Source organism: Mesoplodon densirostris, chromosome 1 (genome assembly GCF_025265405.1).
Source record: "Mesoplodon densirostris isolate mMesDen1 chromosome 1, mMesDen1 primary haplotype, whole genome shotgun sequence".
Lineage (NCBI taxonomy): Eukaryota > Metazoa > Chordata > Mammalia > Artiodactyla > Ziphiidae > Mesoplodon > Mesoplodon densirostris.
In genome coordinates, this window is record NC_082661.1 from 152,551,032 (window position 1) to 152,576,757 (window position 25,726).

Below are 25,726 nucleotides of genomic sequence, written 5' to 3' on the forward strand. Positions count from 1 at the left end.
GGCATTTAACACTAACTAGGGGGAACCATGGAAGCTTCCAGGAAAGAGTCACATCTGAGATTAGTGCAAAAGATTGAGTTAACTGAGAGAAAAAAGTGGCAGCGTTTCAAGAAAAGAAATATTCCTTCCCTCTTCCACATTCCTCCCTCTTTTCCTCGTGCCCTGAGATTACCTCCCCAGTAAACCACCTGCACACAGATCCTTATTTTACACGCTGATTTTGAGAGAAACTCAGGCTTATATACCAGACTAAGAAGTGTGATTTTATATGTAAATGCTACAGAAAACAACTGGCTTGCTTTTAGCAGGGGAGTAACATGATAAGATTTTCAGTTGTATGAGGAAAGCATCAGCCAAAGGCAAGCCTGGAGGCTGGAAAACGAAATAGGAAGAGTTTCTTCATGTCTACTGCAACATAAGCTCACTAAGCAATCCCCAGAAGCAAATGAGTTTTTTAATGAGAAAATAACAGTTAATGACCTTTAAAAAATATCTAACTAGATGGCACTTCCTGATTGCATTTTAGGAAAAGGAAAATGTGCAGGGACTAGCTCTGGCTCCAGGAAAAAATATTAATTAGTTAGAGTTTGATGTTTTGGGCTCTCTTGCTATTCATCTTCTCCTGTTTTGCTATTCTTTTCAAAAACTTTTTAGTAGCTATGATCTGCTGGTAAATTACTTTCAAGGGAGAGAAAAAAGCTGTAATTTGTAGTATTTGTTGATCTCCATGCTAGGAATACTCCCACCATGGTCAATTTCAAACTGCCAAGATTTGACAACTGACTTGCAGATTTTATGAATACTTAATAATCCTCTCCCCATCACACCACTGCCACTTCCACAGCAAAAGGTTCCTGGCTACTCAGAGCTCTCACAACAAAATCTCCTTTCTATCAAAACGGGACTGCTTTTCAATGCGATGCTTTAGTGAGAGATCCCAGTATCCTGAATTTTGATCCCTTCCCCACTCAGCACCATTCCTCCTCTATCTCCAGATAACATCACTGTATGTTTCCAGGGTGTAGTGGATGCTGTGGTGTGTGTCCCCACCCCTCCCTTCCCTTCACTGGGTTGGTACATTATCTCCGTTGTCATGGGTGGTGGCTGCTAACCATTTTCAGCTGCCTCTTCATCAAGACTTCATCCAGAAATGAATTACTCCCTTCATCCAGGAGACTGGAGGGAGGAAGGGCAATTATGGACATTACCCAGAACCACATAGTGGTCCACCAGTATTAATAACTCATCTTAGTAAGACCTGATGAGCAAGGAATACTAAATGCCTGGAGGTAAGACATATCTGCTTCAGAGTGTGGGAGAAAAACCCCACAAAGACCCAAGAATTTGCAACTCCTGGTGAATTATTTACGAGTCTGGTGGCCTGGGGCATGCTGGAACTTCCCCTCAAAGGGAAAGGCCAAATTATTCTATTTTGCACCTTCTATCTCTAAGTAAAAAGCACAGTGCTGGATGGACCTCTTCAGGTGTTAGAGGACACACATCCATTTGTCAAGTGGCACAGAAGGTTGCCAGTCTTAGAGTAGGGCTCACAAAAAGAAGGGCTTTGCAACAGCTGCAGGCCGAGGTACAAGCAGCCCTGAAGTGTGATTCATGCAACCCAGCAGATCCCATGTTACTAGAATTACCTGTAGTGGAGAAGAGCACTATGCCAAATCTCTGGCCAGCCTCCGTAGGAAAGACATAGCAACAACCCCTAGGGTTCGGGCTCAAGACCATGCTGTATGCAGGAGAAACTACAGTATTTGAAAAGCAGCTTCCGGCATGGCCACGGCCCTGGTAGAGACTGAGTATTTACCCTTCCAGACCATCAGGACTACTCTCGATGTATACTTTGTAGATATATACTGTCACATCCACAAAGTCATAAGGTCAAGTATATCTAGCAATAATTCATCTTAAAATGAAAGTGATTTACCTAAGAGTGATTTACCTAACGGTAAATTAACCTAAAGGTAAATCACTCCTAGGTAAAGTGATTTACCTAAAATGAAAGTGATTTACCTTGAGCCACAGGCTCAAGTGGCTTCAGGGCTCAAGTAAGCTACTTGAATAAGAAGGAGCACTGGCCCTACCATGTCCCACATCATCCAGAACCTGCCACCTGACACAGCTGTAGAGCAGCAGCTTGAAGGCAGAGATGATGAATCAGTTTGGTGATGGCACCTTGTGGGAAAGGGTGTCATTCTTCAGGATGCCAATTATACCTTTACCCAATAGTCATCATACGGTGCTATATTGCCAATATCTAGAATTCATGGGTCCAGGAACCAATGGGGAGATGCAAGAATGGTCCCATTCACCATCACTCCCAGTGACCCACCTGGGGAATTGGGTTTTCCATTCCTGCAATTTTAGACATCATTAATCTAATTCCTGTGTTCCCAGAAAGGAATATTCCACTAAGCAACACAGGAAGAGGCCCACTAAAATTAAAGCTATATTTGACATGTGGTCCCCTTGGGTTCATCATGACAGTGATCCAAGTGGCATAAAAAGGAGCTACCACACTGGCAGGAGTAACTAACACTGATTGTCTCAAGGAGGTAAACTTCCACTATATATTAGGGGCAGATAAAAATATGTCTGGTATTCAGATGCTGCTCTTGGTACTCACTTGGTTTTAAATGTAAATGGGCAAGTATAGCAATCACTGCCTGATAAGCACATAGTGACCAGAGGCTCAGAATCCACAGGGACTGAGAATATGGGTCACCCAACCATGCAAGACACCTCGACAAGCAGAAGGGTTAGCTAGGAGGAGGAGGTCTACAATGGAAAGTAAGAGAGAGATAAAACAAAAATCACTTTAAGACAAACTGCAGTGTGTGGGCTAGAATTTGTCCCACTAACTCTCCCACTAACTGGGGCATGGCTGTGCCTGGATGAAATAAACTCTATGGGAGAAGCAAGTAAATCTGAACAGTGCAAGAGGTGGACTGTTGTGGATGCTCCACACTCCCTCCACAATGTTGGTTCACCCACGCCCCCAGCCACTGTGAATATTGGCTGCTAAAAACTCACAGCTTCCCCCTTCTCTGGATAAATGTCTCAGCAGAATGGATGATGCCTTGTTACACACAGACATAAACACACACACATAGACTGCCAATGGCCAAAGACAGACTAACACAGGCATGACAAATGCCAGCCCCTTCCTGCAAGATGGGAACAAATCCATGGTACAATTTGTATTCCAAGTATCCAGGCTGAAGCTGGTGTCTAGCCAAGGTCACTTCTTTGCTTAGCTTTCTTGCCATCCTAGCCTGTTTCCTCCATCCCTTTTCTGCTGAGAGTACTCCCTCAATAAATCACTTGTCACAAGAATCCAATCTCAGGTTCTCCTTCTAGGGAACTTGACTTAAGACAAAAGAGCTCTTTATCCATTCATTTGTCAATGGACATTTGTCTCCATGTCTTGGCTGATGTGAACAGTGGTACTATGAACATAGGGGTATATGTTTCTTTTTTAAAAAAAATTTTATTGGAGTATAGTTGCTTTACAATGTTGTGTTAGTTTCTGCTGTAAAGCAAAATGAATCAGCTATATGTATACATATATCCCCTATTTTTTGGATTTCCTTCCCATTTAGGTCACCACAGAGCACCGAGTAGAGTTCCCTGTGCTATTTAGTAGGTTCTCATTAGTTATCTATTTTATACACAGTATCAATAGTGTATACATATCAATCCCAATGTCCCAATTCATCCCACCCCTCCCTTTCCCCCTTGGTATCCATATGTTTGTTCTCTATGTCTGTGTCTCTGTTAGAGGATATGGTACATACATACAATAGAATACTACTCAACCATAAAAAAGAATGAAATAATGTCATTTGCAGCAACATGGATGGACCTAGAGATTATCATATTAAATGAAGTAAGTCAGAAAGAGAAAGACAAATATCAATACTATATGATATCACTTATATGTGGAATCTAAAATATGACACAAATGAACCTATCTATGAAACAGAAACAGACTCATGGACATAGAGAACAGATTTGTGGTTGCCAAGGGGGAGAGGGTTGGGAGAGGGATGGAGTGGGAGGCTGGGGTGAGCAGATGTAAGTTATTCTATATGGAATGGATGAACCACAAGGTCCTACTGTATAGCACAGAGAACTATATTCAGTATCCTATGATAAACCATAATGGAAAAGAATATGAAAAAGAAGAATGTATACATATGTATAACTGAATCACTTTGCTGTACAGCAGAAATTAACACAACATTGTAAATTAACTATACTTCAATAAAAAAAACAATACCCCTTATAATCACTCCAAAGGACATGAAATACTTACAAATCTAACAAAACGTATACAGGACTTGCATTTTGAAAACTACAGTTTGCTGATGAGAGAAATTTTAAGAGATCTAAATAAATGGAGAGACAGAACGTTTAAGAAAAAAGGACAAAGGATCTCTCTGGAGTAAGAAAAATAATGGGAAAAAATTCAGATGGCAGATCAAAATGAAGGTCAAAATATTTGGGTACAATTGTTTTTTCATTGTTCTTTCATCGAACTGGGATGTTGTCAGTTTATATCATACAAAATAAATTAATATCCGCCTTGCAAATTTGCTGTGAGGATCGAAGAAACAGTATTTCTAAGAAAGGTACCTAAGTTAATTTCTGTCAGTGTAGACATTCAAAAAGGATTGCTCTTATTCCTAATACTAATAGTATTCCTTTAAATAATTTTTTAAACCTTGTTTATGACTAGCAGAATCAGGAAAGCTGGAACAGCATTGCTAAGAGGCTTGCTGAGAGAGGGTCTGCCCTGCTCTGCATGCAGAGAGCTGCTTTATCATCGTTCTCCTCAAATGGAAAATGAGTTCCACCTCACTGCCTGTGGAGCTCTGAGGGGACAGCTTCCGAGGCAGGTGTAGAGGAAGAAGCTGTGGGAAGGAGCCCTGTGACTCCGTAGTCACTCTGTCTTGTATTTTATTTTGTTTTTGATTTAATGTAGGCAAGCAGGAGGGAAAAAAATAAAGCAATATGCACTGTTTGGGGGAAGTTCTTTTCTGTTTTAGATGGCTCAGCCTAAGTCAAGTGTGGCACGCACCTTTTTAAAATTACACAATTAGACCCTACTCTAGATATAATAGATAACTAATATACTTACACGTTTACTGTTATTAGTTAATAATAAATTGTTTACCATCCCTCATGTTATTTGAGGTTTCTGAAGTTCTAGTGTTAGAATAATGAAAGCCACCCGGTAAAAAGCTCCAGGCCTGAGTAAACAAGGATGGCATCCAGAAATCCAAAGGAATGAATACTGAAAAAAAAAAAAATTAGAAAGAAGTAAACCTGGAAAGACAGGAAAAAAACAAGGACAGGCCAAAAAAAGAAAAAGGTACACAGATTATACTATAAGATCACTATTGAAATGCTTTTGTATGGGCCAATGTGAGTCAAATTGCATAAAATAAAAATTAAGTCACATCAAAGCTCTTGGATAATGGTGTGGCAGGCACAGTGGCTTGCTTACCCAGCAGCTGTTTCCAACCTCAGGCTCCAAGCTCTCCTCTGCCATAGAGGCAATGCCATGACCTCACATTCCCAGCCTTCTATTATAGCAAACAGTGGCCATAAGAGCCTATTCTGGCCATTAAATGTCAGAGAATGCTTCTGAGAAGTTTCTGGAATTCTCTTTTCTTTTCTGATAGGAGAGGCAAACCTACAAAGAACGTTCTCTTTTGCCACCCCTCCCTTTCTGTTTTGGGCTCTGGCCTGGCAGCCATCTTGGATCCATGAGGGAACTTCACCAATAAGCCAAGGATGATAGAGCAGAACAACAGGAACTGGGTTGTTTATCACCTTACCAACCAACAAACAACCTCAGCAACAAACAGCCTTTTCTAAACTTCTTCTGAACTGATAATAATAAATGTCTGTATTTTAAGCCATGTCTAGTAGTCTACTCTGTGGCTTACAGCAGAGTGCATCCCATAAAAATACAAATAATTCCCTGATTAGTGTTGAAAGGCATAACAAGTCAATCCAGGCTACTACTAAGGAAGAGATGGAGTCCATCTCTACCCGGAAGGAGCGGGCCAAGCTTTTAGGATGACAAGTGTTGTAGAGGAATGTTCAGACACAAGGCATGTGGGCAGCTGGCTGAGCTCACAGGTGTGCAGCCAGGCTGGTACGGGAGGTTAAAACAAGTGAGTCAAAGACAAAAGGACCAGGTAGGCGCCAGAGCCAGGACAGGAGCTGCAACAGAGGAACTGGCCTCAGGAAAACAGGTTTGTGTAGCAGAGGCTAAGCCAAGTTTAGAGGCAGCAGTTGAGATTTTCTGAAGGGAAGTGAGTGCAGCCAATAAAACCTGCAGTACCACGATGTCTTTTCAGGAGTGGCCCAGGAAGTCCTATGCATCTTTTAAAAGATATTATATGAGGGGAACAGGATGGCTATGAGACTTACAGAATTGGGTCAGATGCCCTGCCTCTATCCCTTTGTAAACTCCTGAGTATTCACCATATTTTACAGTAACTGAGTTTGTCTTCCTCATGAGAAGGAATTTAGTTCCTCTGAGGATAGAAATCATGCTTTATTCATACCTGTGCCCTCATTGCCAAGGAAAGTACTTAACAATGATTGACTCACAGTTTGTGGGATGGAAAATAAAAATAATAACAGTTTTATTGAACTCTTACAATGTGCCAGGCATTGTATAAAATGCTTTATACACAATAGTTCATTTATTTCACAAGAACTAGTCACTATCATTACCCCCACTTAACTGATGAGGAAACTAGGGTTTACAAAAGTTAAGTAAATTTCCCTAGAATACCCACCTAGGATATTCAGACTTTGCATCAGAAACCAGGCCATCTCCCTCCAGAGAACAGTGCTCTTACCCATTAATAGAGGGATCAATCCCACACACCCTGCATTAGAAGGCAAAGTCTTAATCACTGGACCACCAGGGAAGTCTCAGATTTCCTAATACTTTTTTAACTGAAAAATATGCATAACTGTATGCACTAAACCTACAGGTAAAAGCACCAGGCACTCAGAGAGGCAAACTCCAGCCTTCAGGCTCCTACTGCTGCATCTGAATTGTGCTTGAAGCTTCATGGCTCTAAAATCCCAGTACTGCTGAGTATTAATTCAATGGATTCAACATGCAATGTTGTGCCATGACTACAAGCTATCTCCTTCCCAGAGATCATAGTTACTGCCCTCAGATTATAGGAATTAGGATGCATGACCTCTTCAGGACAAATGACTCCTCTACTGACAAAAAGTTTCTGGCACTATAAGAGTTATGTACAAGGATCATTTTTAAAGAACGTAATAAGAAGAAACCCATGGAGTCGTCCTCTAAGGCTGACATAGTCTATGTCACAAACACTTATACATCATTTGTCTCTCTCTTCTTTTCATATTAGATTAAGACTACTAGTTTAATTTTATTGCTTCCTAATACTTAGTAAAATACACTTGCCACTTCATTAAGGATTCTTAATATTCTTTAAATTTATTTCTTCACTCACTTGATATTACTCCATGCTGATAATGTGCCATGCTCAAAACTGTGTTCTGCTGACTCAGTAAGGTACTGAAGTATGGGGGGGTGGTATAACACCAGAGTCCAAAAGGATTTTAACAGTCTGGACTAGCACAATAAAATTAGATTCTGTTGAATGTAGAGTCTTGTACATATATACAGAAAGGAAACTAACAAAACAGTATTACATTAAATGAAAAATACATGTTTTATGGGACTGAAAGCTTAAACTTCATGAATCTTTTCATTGAGAAAAGATGATTAAGTGAGTCAAAAAGATAAGGTCTTCTTTGCAGAAATATTATAGAGGAAATTCAGGCATCTGATTAAAGGCTGGACACTAGTTGCTCAGTGGATAAGAGCTCAATCTCTGGAGTCAAACGTTCTGGTAGTTATATCACTTATCATCCTGTTACTTTGACGAAGGTACTCAATATCCGTGAGCTTGGACCAGTTTGCTTCTGCAGCTTAACAGACCACCCCAAACTGAGTGGAATACAGACATAAGCACTTATTGCTTGCTCATGAGTCTGAGTGGGGACTAACAATCTAGGATCTAGGCTAAGCTCTGCAGGGCTTGGCTTCAAGCTGTTGTTGGGTCCAGGTCTGTTCTTTGTGTCTCTCACTCTTCTAGGACCAGCCAGACTCCTGTAGCATGTCCTTCTTTTGGTGATGGAAGGAGTGCAAGAGGCAAACCCCAAAATGCAAGCACATTTCAAGCCTCTGCATGTGCTACATCTGTTACCATCCCATTGTCCAATGGGAGTCATGTGGCCAGACTAAAGTCACTCCTGTCTTCAGGTAGCCATGGCAGAAGTGTGTCAGTGTACTACAGGGAAAGGGAAAAAACAGCCAATAATTTAATCTACCACAAAGCCCTAGTTTTCTCATAGACAAAATAAGCTTACCACACCTACGAGGTATGGTAGGCAGACTAATAGCCACCCCAAAATGGCCATGCCCTAATCCCCACAATCTGTGAATACATTACCATAAATGGCAAAAGAGATTTTGCAGAGTGACTATGTTAAGGATCTTAAGATAAAAAGATTAGCCTGGGGCTTCCCTGGTGGCACAGTGGTTGAGAGTCCACCTGCAGATGCAGGGGACGCGGGTTCGTGCCCCGGTCTGGGAAGATCCCATATGCCGCAGAGCGGCTAGGCCCGTGAGCCATGGCCACTAACCCTGCACATCCGGAGCCTGTGCTCCACAATGGGAGAGGCTGCAACAGTAAGAGGCCCGCGTACCACAAAAAAAAAAAAAAAAAAAAAAAGATTAACCTGGATTACTCAGGAGAGCACAACGTAATCATAAATACCTTTATAAGAGAAAAAGGGAAGTGGAAGAGTTAGAAAAGAGATGTAACAGTGGAAGCAGACATCACATGAGCCAAGGAATGTGAGCCTTCAAAAGCTGGAAAAGGTAAGGAATGGATTCTCCCCTAAAGCCTCCAGAAGGAACATAGCTCAGTTGAAACCTTGATTTTAGCTCCCTAAGACTCATTTCAGACTTCTGACCTCTAGAACTGCAAAGCAATAAACTTGTGTTGTTTTAAGCCACTAAGTTTGTAGCAATTTGTTTCAACAGCAACAGGAAACTAATACATTAGGTAATTATCATTGCTCAGTCCTTCCTAAATATGGATACTGCAGGCTTTATTTTTCACATAACCAGTATGACTAATCTGGATGCCAAAAGCCCTGCTTTTCATTTCAGAGGAAAATTATGAGTCCTGTGTCATTGAAAAGGGGAGTATTTACTTGGGACCATTTGGAAGAAGTACAGCAGAATCTTGGGACATGAGAGGACATCACTTCTGCCAGATGCTCCATAAGCAATGTGCTGATAGCTGTCAAAGGAAGGTGCTCAGGAGACAGCCAAAGGGGACATGTGAACCTGGCTCTACACCAAAAGCACCATGCAGGTGAGGAGAGCTGCTCTGCAAGCATGGGCTGCTTCTAGGGCCCCCGTAAGCAGGGTTGCCTGCAGCTTCTCCATGCTGACCCAGTTCTAATCCATGAAGCCCCAACCCCCAACCTCTAGACCCACTGACTTCCTCTAAGGTCATAGCCCATCCACCTCTTCTCCCCTTCCTAAGATGACCCTCATTTAGTCTCCACTGGTTTGGGACTGTGACTTCTCGCTATTCTCTTTCCACTGACCTGTTAGAGCATAATTCCCCAGCGCCTACTCTTCTAACACAGACTGTCTCTTGCAAATCAATACCTTGGCTTTCATTCCTCTATCCACCTATGGACTAGTCAAGCTTTCAGAGTTTTCATATAATAAAGATATTTAATTTCCATATCATTAGTTACATAAAAGATACATAAAGGAGCAACTTAATTCTTTCATGGCCTAATTTTATTGTTTAAGAATCAATAAAATAAGGAATACTCCTCTAATTTGGTCTATTAACTATAGGGGAGAGTTACATGGACAAAAATTACATCTATTTCTTCGCTTCTAATGAAAGGCTCTAAGACATAAATAATTTGTCAGGGGGAACCTTCAAGATGGCAGAGGAGTAAGACATGGAGATCACCTTCTTCCCCACAAATACATCAAGAATACACCTACATGTGGGACAACTCCTATAGAGCACCTACTGAAGGCTGGCAGAAGACCTCAAACTTCCCAAAGGCAAGAAACTCCCCACGTACCTGGGGAGGGCAAAAAAAAAAAAAGAATAAACAGAGACAAAAGGATAGGGACAGGACCTGCACCTCTGGGAGGGAGCTGTGAAGGAGGAGAAGTTTCCACACACTAGGAAGCCCCTTCACGGGTAGAGACTGCAGGTGGCGGAGGGGGGAAGCTTCGGAGCCACGGAGGAGAGCGCAGCAACAGGGGTGCAGAGGGCAAAGCGGAGAGATTCCCGCACAGAGTATCGGTGCCCACCGGCACTCACCAGCCTGAGAGGCTTGTCTGCTCACCCGCCAGGGCGGGCGGGGGCTGGTAGCTGAGGCTCGGGCTTCTGTCGGATCCCAGGGAGACGACTGGGGTTGGCTACGTGAACTCAGCCTGAAGGAAGCTAGTGCACCACAGCTAGCCGGGAGGCAGTACAGAAAAAACTCTGGACCTCCCTAAGAGGAAAGAGACCATTGTTTTGGGGTGCATGAGGAGAGAGGATTCAGAGCACTGCTTAACCGAGTTCCAGAGATGGGCGTGAGCCGTGGCAATCAGCGCAGACACCAGAGACAGGCATGAGACGCTAAGGCTGCTGCTGCAGCCACCAGAAGCCTGTGTGCAAGCACAGGTCACTACCCACACCTCCCCTCCCAGGAGTCTGTGCAGCACGCCACTGCCAGGGTCCTGTGATCCAGGGACAACAAATGGGGCACCTCAGGCTGGGGCAATGTCTCGCCGGCCTCTGCCGCCGCAGGCTCGCCCCGCATTCCATACCCCTCCCTCCCCCCGGCCTGAGTGAGCCAGAGCCCCCTAATCAGCTGCTACTTTAACTCTATCCTGTTTGAGCCGAGAACAGACGCCCTCAGGCGACCTACACGCAGAGGCGGGTCCAAATCCAAAGCTGAACCCCAGGAGCTGTGCGAACATAAAAGAGAAAGGGAAATTTCTCCAAGCAGCCTCAGAAGCAGCGGATTAAATCTCCACAATCAATTTAATGTACCCTGCATCTCTGGAATACCTGAATAGACAATGAAAAAATCCCAAAATTTAGGTGGTGGACTTGGGGAGCAACTGTAGATTTAGGGTTTGCTTTCTGCATCTAATTTGTTTCTGGTTTTATGTTTATCTTAGTTTAGTATTTAGAGCTTATTATCATTGGTAGATTTGTTTATTGATTTGGCTGCTCTCTTCCTTTTTAAATTATATATATATATAATTTTCTTTCCATTTTCTCTTTTTGTGAGTGTGTATGTGTATGCTTCTTTGTGTGATTTTTGTCTGTATAGCTTTGATACTATCATTTGTCCTAAGGTTCTGTCTGTCCATTCTTTCTCTGTTTGTATGTTTGGGAGTTTATTCTTGTTTTTTTTTTTTTTTGTATAGTTTTTAGTGCTTTTTATCATTGGTGGATTTGTCTTTTGGTTTGGTTGCTCTCCTCTTGCTTTTTTTTATTACTTTTTAATTTTTACTTTTTAATATTTTTTTTAATTTTAATAACTTTATTTTACTTTTTTCTTTCTTTCTTTCTCTCCCTTTTCTTCTGAGCTGTGTGGCTGACAGGGTCTCGGTGCTCTGGCTGGGTGTCAGGCCTGAGTCTCTGAGGTGGGAGAGCTGAGTTCAGGGCATTGGTCCACCAGAGATCTCCCAGCCCCATGTAATATCAAATGGCGAATGCCCTCTGAGAGACCTCCATCTCAACGCTAATACCCAGCTCCACTCAATGACCAGCAAGCTATAGTGCTGGACACCCTATGCCAAACAACTAGCAACACAGGAACACAACCCCACCCATTAGTAGAGAGGCTGTTCAAAATCATAATAAGTTCACAGACACCCCAAAACACACCACCAGACAAGGTCCTGCTCACCAGAAAGACAAGATCCAGCCTCATCCACCAGAACGCAGGCACCAGTCCCCTCCACCAGGAAGCCTACACAACCCACTGAACAAACCTTAGCCACTGGGGACAGACACCAAAAACACTGGGAACTACAAACCTGGAGCCTGCGAAAAGGAGACCCCAAACACATTAAGTTAAGCAAAATGAGAAGACAGAGAAATACACAGCAGATGAAGGAAGAAGGTAAAAACCCACTAGACCAAACAAATGAAGAGGTAACATGCAGTCTACCTGAAAAAGAATTCAGAGTACTGATAGTAAACATGATCCAAAATCTTGGAAATAGAATGGAGAAAATATAAGAAATGTTTAACAAGGACCTAGAGGAACTAAAGAGCAAAGAAACAATGATGAACAACACAATAAATGAAATTTAAAATTCTCTAGAAGGAATCAATAGCAGAATAACTGAGGCAGAAGAAAGGATAAGTGACTTGAAAGATAAAATAGTGGAAATAACTACTGCAGAGCAGAATAAAGAAAAAAGAATGAAAAGAACTGAGGACAGTCTCAGAGACCTCTGGGACACATTAAACACACAAACATTCGAATTATAAGGGTCTCAGAAGAAGAAGAGAAAAAAAGGGACTGAAAAAATATTTGAAGAGATTATAATTGAAAACTTCCCTAATATGGGAAAGGAAATAGTCAGTCAACTACAGGAAGCACAGAGAGTCCCATCCAAGGAGAAACATGCCAAAACACATATGAATCAAACTATCAAAAATTAAATACAAAGAAAAAATATTGAAAGCAGCAAGGGAAAAGCAACAAATAACATACAAGGGAATCCCCATAAGGTTAACAGCTGATCTTTCAGCAGAAATTCTGCAAGCCAGAAGGGAGTGGCAGGACATATTTAACATGATGAAAGGCAAAAACCTACAACCAAGATTACTCTACCCAGAAAGGATCTCAGTCAGATTCGAGAGAGAAATTAAAATCTTTACAGACAAGCAACACTTAAGAGAATCCAGCACCACCAAACCAGCATTACAACAAATGCTTAAGTAACTTCTCCAGGCAGGAAACACAAGAGAAGGAAAAGACCTACAATAATGAACCCAAAACAACTAAGAAAATGGTAGTAGGAACATACATATCGATAACTACCTTAAATGTAAATGGATTAAATGCTCCAACAAAAAGACAGACTGACTGAATGGACACAAAAACAAGACCCGTATATATGCTGTCTACAAGAGACCCACTTCAGACCTAGGGACACATACAGACTGAAAGTGAGGGGATGGAAAGAGATATTCCATGCAAATGGAAATCGAAAGAAAGCTGGAGTAGCAATTCTCATATCAGACAAAATAGACTTTAAAATAAAGACTATTACATGAGACAAAGAAGTACAGTATATAATGATCAAGGGATCAATCCAACAAGAAGATATAACAATTGTACATATTTATTCACCCAACATAGGAGCACCTCAATACACAGGCAAATGATAACAGCCATAAAAGGGGAAATTGACAGTAACACAATCATAGTAGAGGACTTTAATACCCCATTCTCACCAATGGAAAGACATCCCAAATGAAAATGAATAAAGAAACACAAACTTTAAATGATGCATTAAACGAGATGGACTTAATTGATATTTATTGGACACTCAACCCCAAAACAACAGAATACACTTTCTTCTCAAGTGCTCATGGAACATTCTCCAGGACAGATCATATCTTGGGTCACAAATCAAGCCTTGGTAAATTTAAGAAAATTGAAATCATATCAAGTATCTTTTCTGACCACAACGCTATGAGACTAGTTATCAATTACAGGAAAAAAAATCTGTAAAAAATACAAACACATGGAGGCTAAACATTTTGCTATTAAATAACCAAGAGATCACTGAAGAAATCAAAGAGGAAATCAAAAAATACCTAGAAACAAATGACAATGAAAACACAATGACCCAAAACCTATGGGATGCAGCAAAAGCAATTCTAAGAGGGAAGTTCATAGCAATACAATCCTACCTCAAGAAACAAGAAATGTCTCAAATAAACAACCTAACTTTACACCTAAAGCAATTAGAGAAAGAAAAACAAAAAAACCTCAAAGTTAGGAAAAGGAAAGAAATCATAAAGATCAGATCAGAAATAAATGAAAAAGGAAGGAAATGATAGCAAAGATCAATGAAACTAAAAGCTGGTTCTTTGAGAAGATAAACAAAAGTGATAAACCACTGGCCACACTCATCAAGAAAAAAAGGAAGAAGACTCAAATCAATAGAATTAGAAATGAAAAAGGAGAAGTAACAACTGACACTGCAGAAATACAAAGGATCATGAGAGATTACTACAAGCAACTATATGTCAAAAAAATGGACAACCTGGAAGAAATGGACAAATTCTTAGAAAAGCACATCCTTCCATGACTGAACCAGGAAGAAATAGAAAATAGAAACAGACCAGTCACAAGCACTGAAATTGAAACTGTGATTAAAAATCTTAAAACAAACAAAAACGAAGGACCAGATAGCTTCACAGGCAAATTCTACCAAACACTTAGAGAAGATCTAATATCTATCCTTCTCAAACTCTTCCAAAATATAGCAGAGGGAGGAACACTCCCAAACTCATTCTACGAGGCCACCATCACCCTGATACCAAAACCAGACATGTAGGGTTCAAAAAAGAACCCTACAGCCCAATATCACTGATGAACATACATGTAAAAATCCTCAACAAAATACTAGCAAATAGAATCCAACAGCACATTGAAAGAATCATACACCAGGATCAAGTGGAGTTTATCCCAGGAATGCAAGGATTCTTCAATACATGCAAATCAATCAACAAGAAACACCATATTAACAAACTGAAGAAGAAAAACCATATGATCACCTCAATAGATACAGAAAAAGCATTCAACAAAATTCAACACCATTTATGATAAAAAAAACCTCCAGAAAGTAGGCATAGGGGGAACTTACCTCAACATAATAAAGGCCATATATGACAAACCCACAGCCAACATCATTCTCAATGGTGAAAAACTGAAACCATTTCCACTAAGATCAGGAACAAGACAAGGTTGCCCAATCTCACTACTCTTATTCAGCATAGTTTTGGAAGTGTTAGCCACAGCAATGAGAGATGAAAAAGAAATAAAAGGAATACAAATCGGAAAAGAAGTAAAGCTGTCATTGCTTGCAGATGACATGACACTATACACAGAGAATCCTAAAGACATTATCAGAAAACTACTAGACCTAATCAATGAATTTGGCAAAGTAGCAGGATACAAAATCAATGCACAGAAAATTCTTGCATTCCTATACACTAATAATGAAAAATCTTGATAGAGAAGTTAAGGAAACACTCCCATTTACTATTGTAAGAAAAAGAATAAAATACCTAGGAATGAACCTACCTAAGGAGACAAAATACCTGTATGCAGAATACTATAACACACTGATGAAAGAAATTAAAGATGACACAAACAGCAGGACAGATATACCATGTTCTTGGAGTGGAAGAATCAATATTGTGAAAATGACTATACTACCCAAAACAATCTACAGATTCAATGCAATCTCTATCAAACTACCAATGGCATTTTTCACAGAACTAGAACAACAAATTTCAAACTTTGTATGGAAATACAAAAGACCCCAAATAGCCAAAGCAATCTTCAGAAAGAAAAACAGAGGTGGAGGAATCAGGCCCCCAGTCTTCAGACTGTACTACAAAGCTACAATAATCAAGATAGTATGGTATTGGCACAAAAACAGAAATACAGATCAATGGAACAGGATAGAAAATGCAGAGATAAACCCACACACATATGGTCACCTTATCTTTGATAAAGGAGGCAAAAATATACAATGGAGAAAAGATAGCGTCTTCAGTAAGTGGTGCTGGGAAAACTGGACAGCTACATGGAAAAGAATGAAATTACAACATTCCCTAACAGCATACACAAAAATAAACTGAAAACGGATTAAAGATCTAAATGTAAGGCCAGACACTATAAAACTCTTAGAGGAAAACACAGGCAGAACACTCTATGACATAAATCACAGCAAGATCCCTTTTGACCCAACTCCTAGAGAAATGGAAATAAAAACAAATAGAAACAAATGGGACTGAATGAAACTTAAAAGCTTTTGCACAGCAAAGGAAAACATAAACAAGATGAAAAGACAAGCCTCAGAATGGGAGAATATATTTGCAAATGAAGCAACTGATACAAGATTAATCTCTAAAATATACAAGCAGCTCATGCAGCTCAATATCAAAAAAAGCAAATAACCGAATCCAAAAATGGACAGAAGACCTAAATAGACATTTCTCCAAAGAAGATATACAGACTGCCAACAAACACACAAAAGAACTCTCAACATCATTAATCATTAGAGAAATGTAAATCAAAACTACAATGACGTGTCACCTCACACTGGTCAGAATGGCTGTCATCAAAAAGTCTACAAACAATAAATCCTGGAGAGGGTGTGGAGAAAAGGGAACCCTCTTGCACTGTTGGTGGGAATGTAAATTGATACAGCCACTAAGGAGAAGAGTATGGAGGGTTCCTTATAAAACTAAAAATAGAAATACCATACGACCCAGCAATCCCACTACTGGGCATATACCCTGAGAAAACCATAATTCAAAAAGAGTCATCTACCACAATGTTCACTGCAGCACTATTTACAATAGTCAGGACATGGAAGCAACCTAAGTGTCCATCAACAGATGAATGGATAAAGAAGATGTGGCACATATATACAATGGAATATTACTCAGCCATAAAAAGAAGCAATATTGAGTTATTTGTAATGAGGTGGATGGACCTAGAGACTGTCATACAGAGTGAATTAAGTCAGAGAGAGAAAAACAAAGACCGTATACTAACCCATAGATGTGGAATCTAAAAAAAAAAAAAAAATTGTTCTGAAGAATCTAGGGTCAGGAGAGGAATAATGATGCAGACGTAGAGAATGGACTTGAGGACATGGGGAGGGGGAAGGGTAAGCTGGGACGAAGTAAGAGAGTGGCATGGACATATATCCACTACCAAATGTAAAATAGATAGCTAGTGGGAAGCAACTGCATAGCACGGGGAGATCAGCTCGGTGCTTTGTGTCCACCTAGAGGGGTGGGATAGGGAGGGTGGGAGGGAGATGCAAGAGGGGGGAGATATGGGGATATATATGTATGCATATAGCTGATTCACTTTGTTATACATCAGCAACTAACACAACATTTTAAAGCAATTATACTCCCATAAAGATGTTAAAAATATTTGTCAGCAGTTAGGTGAGATAATGAATGATTAGAAAAATAAAATTAAGTAAAGAGATCTAAATTCTTAGTTGAATGGATTTGTACACATAAATAAAATTTCCTTAACCAAAAATTTTTGCATGGTATTTTATTCTGTGTATCATTTTGAAAATTCCTTCCAGGCAATAATGACTGAAGGATTGATATATTTTTATAGTGTGTCAATTTATAGACTATTAAATGTTTATATTGCTTTATACAATATTCAGAATACTGGATTTAGGAGAATGATCAGAAATCTGCAAGCATAAATAGGCCAGCAGAGAATATTTTTCTAGTCCTACTCTTATACTGTTTTTATGAAGTTTGGAAACACTGGGTGCTAATTTCCTAATTATGTGATAACCATGGTCTGCCAGTAGAGTTCATTAAGTTGTTTCAAGTCATCTTGTGGAATCTATGGGTTTGCTCAGCATGTTGTTCTAAAGTCAAAATTAAGATAGATTCATGGGATTTATCTTCAAGCAATTAAAACAAAGCTTCCACAAATTTAAATATCATGATGATACAAGAATTCTGATAAGTTGATGAAAATGAGAGATATTCCAATTTAGATATTTCTTGCACTAAGGAGAGAAAATTTTAATAAGATACACAAGACTTGGATAAGTGAGTGCTAATGGTCAGAGTCACCATTCCTGACTTTAGGGGACTTTTAGGTAATCTTGGGAACAGATTACTCTTCAGTTCTTGGGCCTAGATCAGAACAACATTAGAAAGAAAACAAGAGAAGCTGAAGAAAGGAATCTAATATAATGATGGTCCAACAAGAGAAAGACTAAAACCGAGAAAAATATAAGCATTGGAGAAGTGAAAAATGGGTGGCAGAGGCTATGATAGGCCAACAAGAAAACAGAGGAGGGGAATCCTCTAGAGATGGGAAACAAAGTCAAGTGTAGTATCTGAATTCTTCCAGGAATCACTTTACACAACCATTCATTATACACTACTGAATATTCCATGAAGGCTGGAATTGGGTTTTATTCCTCATCTTATCTAGCATAGTGCCTGCTCCATAATAGATATGCAGTAAATGGTTATTAAATAAATGATTGAATGAATATTAAAGATAACTCACATCAGAAATAATTGATTGGAGCAAGCTACCAATACTTCACCATACAAACTCTATTCTTATTCAATACAGGAAATCTCCAAAGATAAAGAGATGGAAAAGAAGGAAATAACCACTAAGAGAATGTCACTGAATTCATTAACTCAAAGTAAGAATATTTATTGAGGTCCTAATTAATATCAATGTCAAATGCTGTGATAAAGAGTAGCAAAGTGATGGTATGTGGAAGGTGGTCACAGTACTCTGTAGTTTACAACAATTCTTTAATTGTACACAAATAATATAGCAGTAGTACCAACTTATTTTTTGGTGCTTTTTTTCTGCTTCTTGGATGATGTCACCTAATTTCCTAATGTAGCTTTCTGCATCGTTTGAAATTGTATCAAAAAATCCTAGGATTTCTTGCCTACTAAGCTAAGAAGGCAATATTCCATTAGTAGATGCTTGCTTTGATAGACTATTGCATAAGAATTTCCCTGGATAAATGTGATTTTAAATCCTACAACTTAATGTTTCATATACAGAAAAGAGCTCAAATTGTAGTTAATTGATTAATAACGATACTACCTTATAGAGTTGCTATGAGGAATAAATATGTCAATGCACATAAATAATGAGAACAGTGCCTGGCATTCAGGAAGTACTTAAGCAGTGTTTACTATTATTCTTGATGTTGTTTTTCCAGAGTGGTCCACATAAACCACTGAGACTAAAGAGTCAAGAGTATCACTTCCTTTTTTCTGGAATATTATCTTATTACCAAAGCTAGATTCAGTGAACCAGAGATGGATAAGAAGTATGACCTGAAACTTCTGTTAATACAGATTAATGGCTGCATGCTAAGGTCAGTGAGCAAAGCTGAGCAGCTGTCTTCCTTGAGTGAATCTAGCCATCCCCCTGTAGTCTCAACTCCTCCAATCTCATGACACTTCAATCAAATGATGCTATAGAAATGATGTTTTGATAAATTTTAAAAGTATAATTTAAAACTGGATGGAAGCTATTTAACTGCAGAAAAACCTCCCCTAGGTGAAGGTTGAACATTCAATAAATGATAAATTTTCAAAGCTGCAAACCAAATGCTGAAGTTTCATAAGACCAGATGATATCATAACATGATATATTTAGTCTTGTAAATCTTCATATTCGTTATTATTATAACATTTCAAAAGGTAAAGTTGGGAATTTTATAGAGCATAGAGCATTATACTTTTAAAAACTAACAAAGCCAAAACAGCAAAAGGCAGAATTCTAGCTTTGGGCCAAACAATTAATTTCTCTGATATTCAGTTATTTTAAAACAGACATCATCATCATAATAATATCCTGTTTATTTCACAAAATTTTGGATACAATTAAGTAAAATAATGTCTGTAAAACCCTTTGCATAATGTAAATTGTTCTGCAAGTGCATTATTATTTTTATTTTATTTTTCTTGAAATGTTAGAATGCTCATAAATATGAGCACAATGGCCAGAGATATGCATGTATATACATAGATGGAGGTTAATGTGTAATTCAAGTACTTATAAAGGACCCAGCAAATTATAGTATGTGCTGTAATTACCTTCCTTCTTTGCATCTATTTTTCTCTAATACAGTAATGTTAAATTTGTAGAAAAAGAGGGAACTAAAATTATAGAAATTATAGTACGTGATTATAACAGAGTATGCTTACAAAGTTGAGGATAAGGTCAAGAAAAGATTACCATCTGAAATGTAATCTCGTAAAAATAAATTAGAAAAAATTAATGACCTTAATTGTCTGTATCATTGACCCACCCTAAGAGACTTTGGAAATAATGTTGCTGCTAAGAGCAAGGTGTATCTCAAATTCAATCATGTGAACTGGGTGGAGAGTTATGAGCTATGCAGTTGTTTTGCAATTTGCCTTGCATGAGATAAAAAGGAATAATTTTTTTAAATAAAAAATAATCTCTCTAAAATTTTCAAATAATGGGTAAAGTTATTATCAGATAGAAACATCATTACAGCACAACTTCTTATAGAGAACTAAAAAAGAACACCTATATCAGAGAATAATGGTAAGATTTCTAGGCCTGTTTCTAAACAAACTAGTGATGGATAAATTAGGATACCAATAGGAAACATGCCTATCAGTATACCTGTATTTATCTTTGCCTCAGGAAATACCCTCCTGGTGATCTAACCTGATCAGAAAAAAAAAATCATAGATCAATACATATCTTCTTCATTTTCCTCATTAAACATTGAAGCCATAAAGAACACTAAGGAATATTTTTTATTAAAATTTCCTTTTACATCTAGGTCAATAATTCTCTTTACTGTATGTAAGAACAACCTAAACAGTTTCTAATACATGCCCATTTCCAGGCCATGACTAGATTCTAGGCTTTCAGATTTCCAAATTGGCCTCTCTTAAGCATTACATTCTTGTCATCTCTGAGAGAAATGAAAAAGTCAGGCATCTGAAAAGCCATAACTTAGACCAGCTCCAGGCTCTTAAGTGATTCACCAACGAACCACAGTCTATAAGGGCCACCTGATCATCCAGGTGACCTTTTCTCTCCTGGCCCATCAGTACCCTTAAAAACCTTGATTAATACCGCATATTCTCAATTACCCAGAATTCTATAGGGTAAATTAATTGACAAACGACATGAAAATTTGTTCTAATGTCTCTTTTACAGACAACTTTCTAAATAAGTGCTGCTAAGAAGTGTAAACGTTTGGAGCAAATAATTTCAATGACTATTCTCTGTACAGTTGAAATTTTTGCAAAGCACATGCCAATGTATTATGAGACAGCAATAACATAATGGAAAACTAACAGAGAGGAAGCAAAGTGATTTACAGGGTCTTTGAAAGATATTATTTGTATTTAGGGCTCCCTCTCAAGTTTCAGGTTGAGTGCTTTAAGATTTTATAACCTAAAAAGGGAAGAAAAACTTGACTGTTTCTTCAGTCACAGTTCCTTTCTTCAATAAGATTGGCTGTGCATTGGAACCTTAATCAAATATCCAAGATATGACTCCTGACTCCTCACTTTTCCTCACTGAAAGAAATTGCTACATTACAGCTACATCTAGTTAAGTTTGCTGCTTACTTTCCAAGGAATTCGGAAAATATACAGAGATCCAGGGAAGAGTCACATCTGGCCCCTATATCACACTTAGGGGAGTAATTGAATGGTAACTTCTGCTTTTACCCCCTGGGGCTTCTCTGCTACTGTATTGTGGGATGCCTGTGGGCGTGACCTACTCAGTCATCCTAAGACATATGCCTAAGTTATTTGTCATCCGTTATGACATACACATCTCTTAGCAAGCAGCAAGTAGCCAAGTCAGCTCTCAACATAACGCTGTGTAGATTGCACTGCACAACTCTAAGCGGTGCTGCTCACACAGTGATGTGAATGGAGCCCCTTAGAATAGTGCAGCTGGCAGCCTGATTCAAGGTAGGAGCTCCTTTAACATTTTATCCTGGAGGGATGGGAGAATATTCCCATGATGATGATGGCAATGATAATGATGATGAAACTAATGACGATGGCCCAAATTTGTGAATACCTACAATGTGCTGATTACTGTACAATTATTTTTTAAAAAGAATGACCAAAAGAAATTGATTAAATATCAGACTTTGAGGGACCTCTGCTAGGAACCATGATTGTTTTCTTAAAGCATGGGGTAAATGGAATGAGGTTAAATTATTAGAAAATGACAGATTTTTCTTCTCCAAAAAAGGGTGGGATGGAATTATGCATAAAAATATAAGTAAATATTGTAACCTAATCTAGTACTAAATTTGGACTTTGGAAGTTCTTCTATTTCCTCCTTGTTAATATACAGCAGTATCAGGATAAAGCCATAGGGAGGAAAAGCTCTTCTCTCATAGGTTTTGAAGATTTAAGGTATTTACTCATAAATGATAGGTTTCTTGAGAGATTTGAACAACAAATTCAAATCTAAGTACTAAAATTGGTACAGCAGTTTTGTAAATAATCCTCCAAATCATACAGCAATTGAAATCATGACAAGCTAAATTAATTACAAGAATGCAAACATTTTTAAACAATTGTTACAGAGTCTTGGTCTACACTTTAGCAATAACAATTTCTGCATTGGGTGAAACACAGAGGCCACTAAGATGAACTCAACCCAATGACTAGAAATCCACACAGTATTGCTTCCAACCTAGTAAAACACAGTCATCAGTTTCTGATTTTTGGTTCTCAACCCCCTCCCCTAATCTGTGAAATCCTTCATGGGTAAATTCTATAAATGAAAAACTCCTTTGCTTTTAACTGCTTTTATCCTTTGATTTCTTTTCTAAATCTTCATGATGTGACTTTTTCAAATACTTCATTTAAATGAAAAATAAGTGTCTGGTTAAAATCCCCACCACTCCCGTGTTGTTATATAATGTCAAGGCATTGAATAATTCATCACAAGAGATTATTTTATTTAAATATTGAGAATAATATAAAATGGTATTACAGTGAAAAATACTGGCTTGCTACCTTAATGGTAGTGATTATGAATTCCATTCCTGAAATAATGATGCCTGTTTTTAACAGAAAATCATTTCACCAATGCTTCCAGGCAATTTCAAAAACTTAACATAAGATCACTGTCAAAGGCCCAGGACCTGAATAATATATTCCTACATTACTGCACAGAATCTGTCATATCTTAAGGGCTAATTTTTTACTATAAAATCTGGATCTCAATCTGTACATTTATAGAATAACTTTTTCAAGTGCTGCTCTAGAGTTCTTAAGCAAATTAATGGAGAAATCCACCTCAGATGAAATCTGCAACCTCCCCAGGAACGGGAGGAAGCCTTTATATCTGCATAACATTCCAGCTGAATCCAACTCCACTGAATGCAGTACTCAGCCTTTTCTGGTTTAAATATCTATACAAGTGATGATAAATGCTAAACTGGTGTCTTAAGGATGATTAACTAGAAATTAACTCCTAAGCTTTGCTCAAACGCTTTGAAGACTACAGTCTGTCTTCTTCCCTTCCTTGGCTAAGAAACAGAAATATTGTTTTAGTCATTACACCCTAGAAGATGACTACCTAAATGTTAGGAATTTGGCTTTGAGAAGTCAATCTAGTTTGCTAAGCATATGACCTTATTTTTAATCAATAACTGTTGAGACAATATCCTCGACGTAGAAGTGACTCATGAAGTATGTAGGAATCATGAATAAGAGAGGTTTGCTTTAAACTGGATAACAGAGATGTGTTGAGATGGTGAATTAGAAACAAAGATCAGGAAGTACAAAGTACAGTGACTTACCTGTAATACTTTGGTCAGATTGTTAAATAGAGCTTGTCCAGCACTGACTTTATATTTAACACCTCTTACTGTGCCATTTTTGCTTAAAATGTTGACTCTTCTTGTACCAAACCCCTTCTCGCTGGCAGCCCTTGCTAACACCAGCAAGTTATCCTGGTCATTCTCCTGCTCGTCCCCTTCTGATCCTATGTGGCCATTCTGCTGTCCATCAGACTCACTGAGTCCATCTATGCCACAGACACTGGCACATTCAGAATCCACAGAGCCTGCCGGTCGCCCATCTTCATATACCTCCTTCAGAACTCGCCCACTGTGAGAGGACGCGATCCGAAACCGGACTTTCCGTGACCTGTCATTTTCTGGCTTCATCTCCCTTTTTAGCATGGTCCCATCCACAAAATAAGCTGTTCACATAATTCTGGTTCCCTGGTTACTGCATTAGTCCACTTTCCATATAACAATACCAGAGCTTAATTCTAGTGACAGCAGCACTCATATGAAACTAACATCAAAACGAAAGAAGATTCCCAAGAACTTACAGTGCATCTCTGCTATTAATAATGAATGTGTGTGTGTGTGCTATGGTTACCTTTAAACTAAAACCTGCAAAGTGATCCGAGCCTTTAAATATTAAATAGCCATGGTGGACGCTTTAACAAGACAAGTGCAAGAAAGTAGCATGCAATGAAACAGAAAATAAGTATGGGGCAAGGAAATTAAAGATTTGAACTTTGAAGCCAGTGGTGAGTGTTGAAAAGGATCTTAGCAGCAGAAATACCTCTAACAGCTCAGAATGGAGACCAGGGATAAAATATGGAATCAAATGTGTAGGATGGGAGGTGTCATAGTCTTCTCACAGTGCTTATTCCTTCTGTCTTTCATGCTCTTTAAAAAGGGTAGTGAACATATTACATGCCTGCATAGAGCTATCAGTATTAGCTCTTACTAAATCATCAGTTAGATTTCATCCATGTTGCATATGATGAATTTTCAATCTACACCTTCATCTTCATGCACAAGTAGTTTTACTGAAGAACAGCTTTTTAACAGGTTATAACAAGGAATATCATTTCTTTTGTTGCTTTCACACTTTTGCTAGCAGAAAACACTCCTCTCTTTGACAAAGGGAAAGGTTTTGGATAGGAAACATGGAACAGCTAGGGAAGAATGGAAAATCCTCCAAGCCAGCCAGATCTGCCAAAGCAATCCAGGTGATCAGCATTGATAAATATCATATCCAAATCACCCATGCATAGAGAACGGTCCTCCTTACGCTGTGCTCAGTGGATTTTCTGTCACTTTGGCAAGCACCTGAAGTTCTTAAGATACAAGGACATATTGGAACTTATACCATAGTAAGTGCCCCAACCTGTCTGAAACTCCAGAGAGAGGATACTTAGCTGGCTCTCATACTGAGCTTCAAGCTTTTTTTATCTTTATAAGTCTTTACCTGATTATAAACTCAATTTATACTTACTTCAGAAAATACTTAACAGCTTAAAGTTGAAAATAAAAGTCACAACTGGGCTTCCCTGGTGGCGCAGTGGTTGAGAGTCCGCCTGCCGATGCAGGGGAGACGGGTTCGTGCCCCGGTCCGGGAGGATCCCACATGCCGCGGAGCGGCTGGGCCCGTGAGTCATGGCCGCTGAGCCTGTGCGTCCGGAGCCTGTGCTCCGCAACGGGAGAGGCCACAGCAGTGGGAGGCCCACATACCGCAAAAAAACAAAACAAACAAACAAACAAAAAAAAAGTCACAACTAATGTCACTAGAGACATTAGTAACTTTGTGAAAGGTCTTCCAGTGTGTATGAAGGTGAGATGCTCTGATGCACACATAAGTACATTGCTCAGCCTCTTGCATTTAAGGGAGAGGAAGCAAATGCTTAGCTTTTGCTGAGGGGATGTGAGCAAAAGTGACGTGTCATTTGTGGGCCAAGGCAGTTGACAGGCAGTGTCCTGTCCATGCTATTTCTCTCC

At 39.1% G+C, this 25,726-nt stretch overlaps 1 protein-coding gene across 3 annotated transcripts in view; it reads right to left on the reverse strand.

Moving 5' to 3' along the window:
• Positions 1-25,726, reverse strand: part of GRXCR1 (glutaredoxin and cysteine rich domain containing 1) — a 349,214-nt gene that overhangs the window by 111,571 nt on the left and 211,917 nt on the right. Inside the window, exon 1 of one of the 3 annotated variants that reach the window (XM_060110554.1) lies at positions 23,750-24,142. The exons of the other annotated variants lie outside the window; for them this stretch is intronic. Within the exon in view, the coding sequence (XP_059966537.1) occupies positions 23,750-24,133 (384 nt within the window). The 5' untranslated portion in view covers positions 24,134-24,142. Of the gene's footprint in view, positions 1-23,749; positions 24,143-25,726 lie in introns of those variants that run through there. 3 annotated transcript variants of the gene reach the window in all.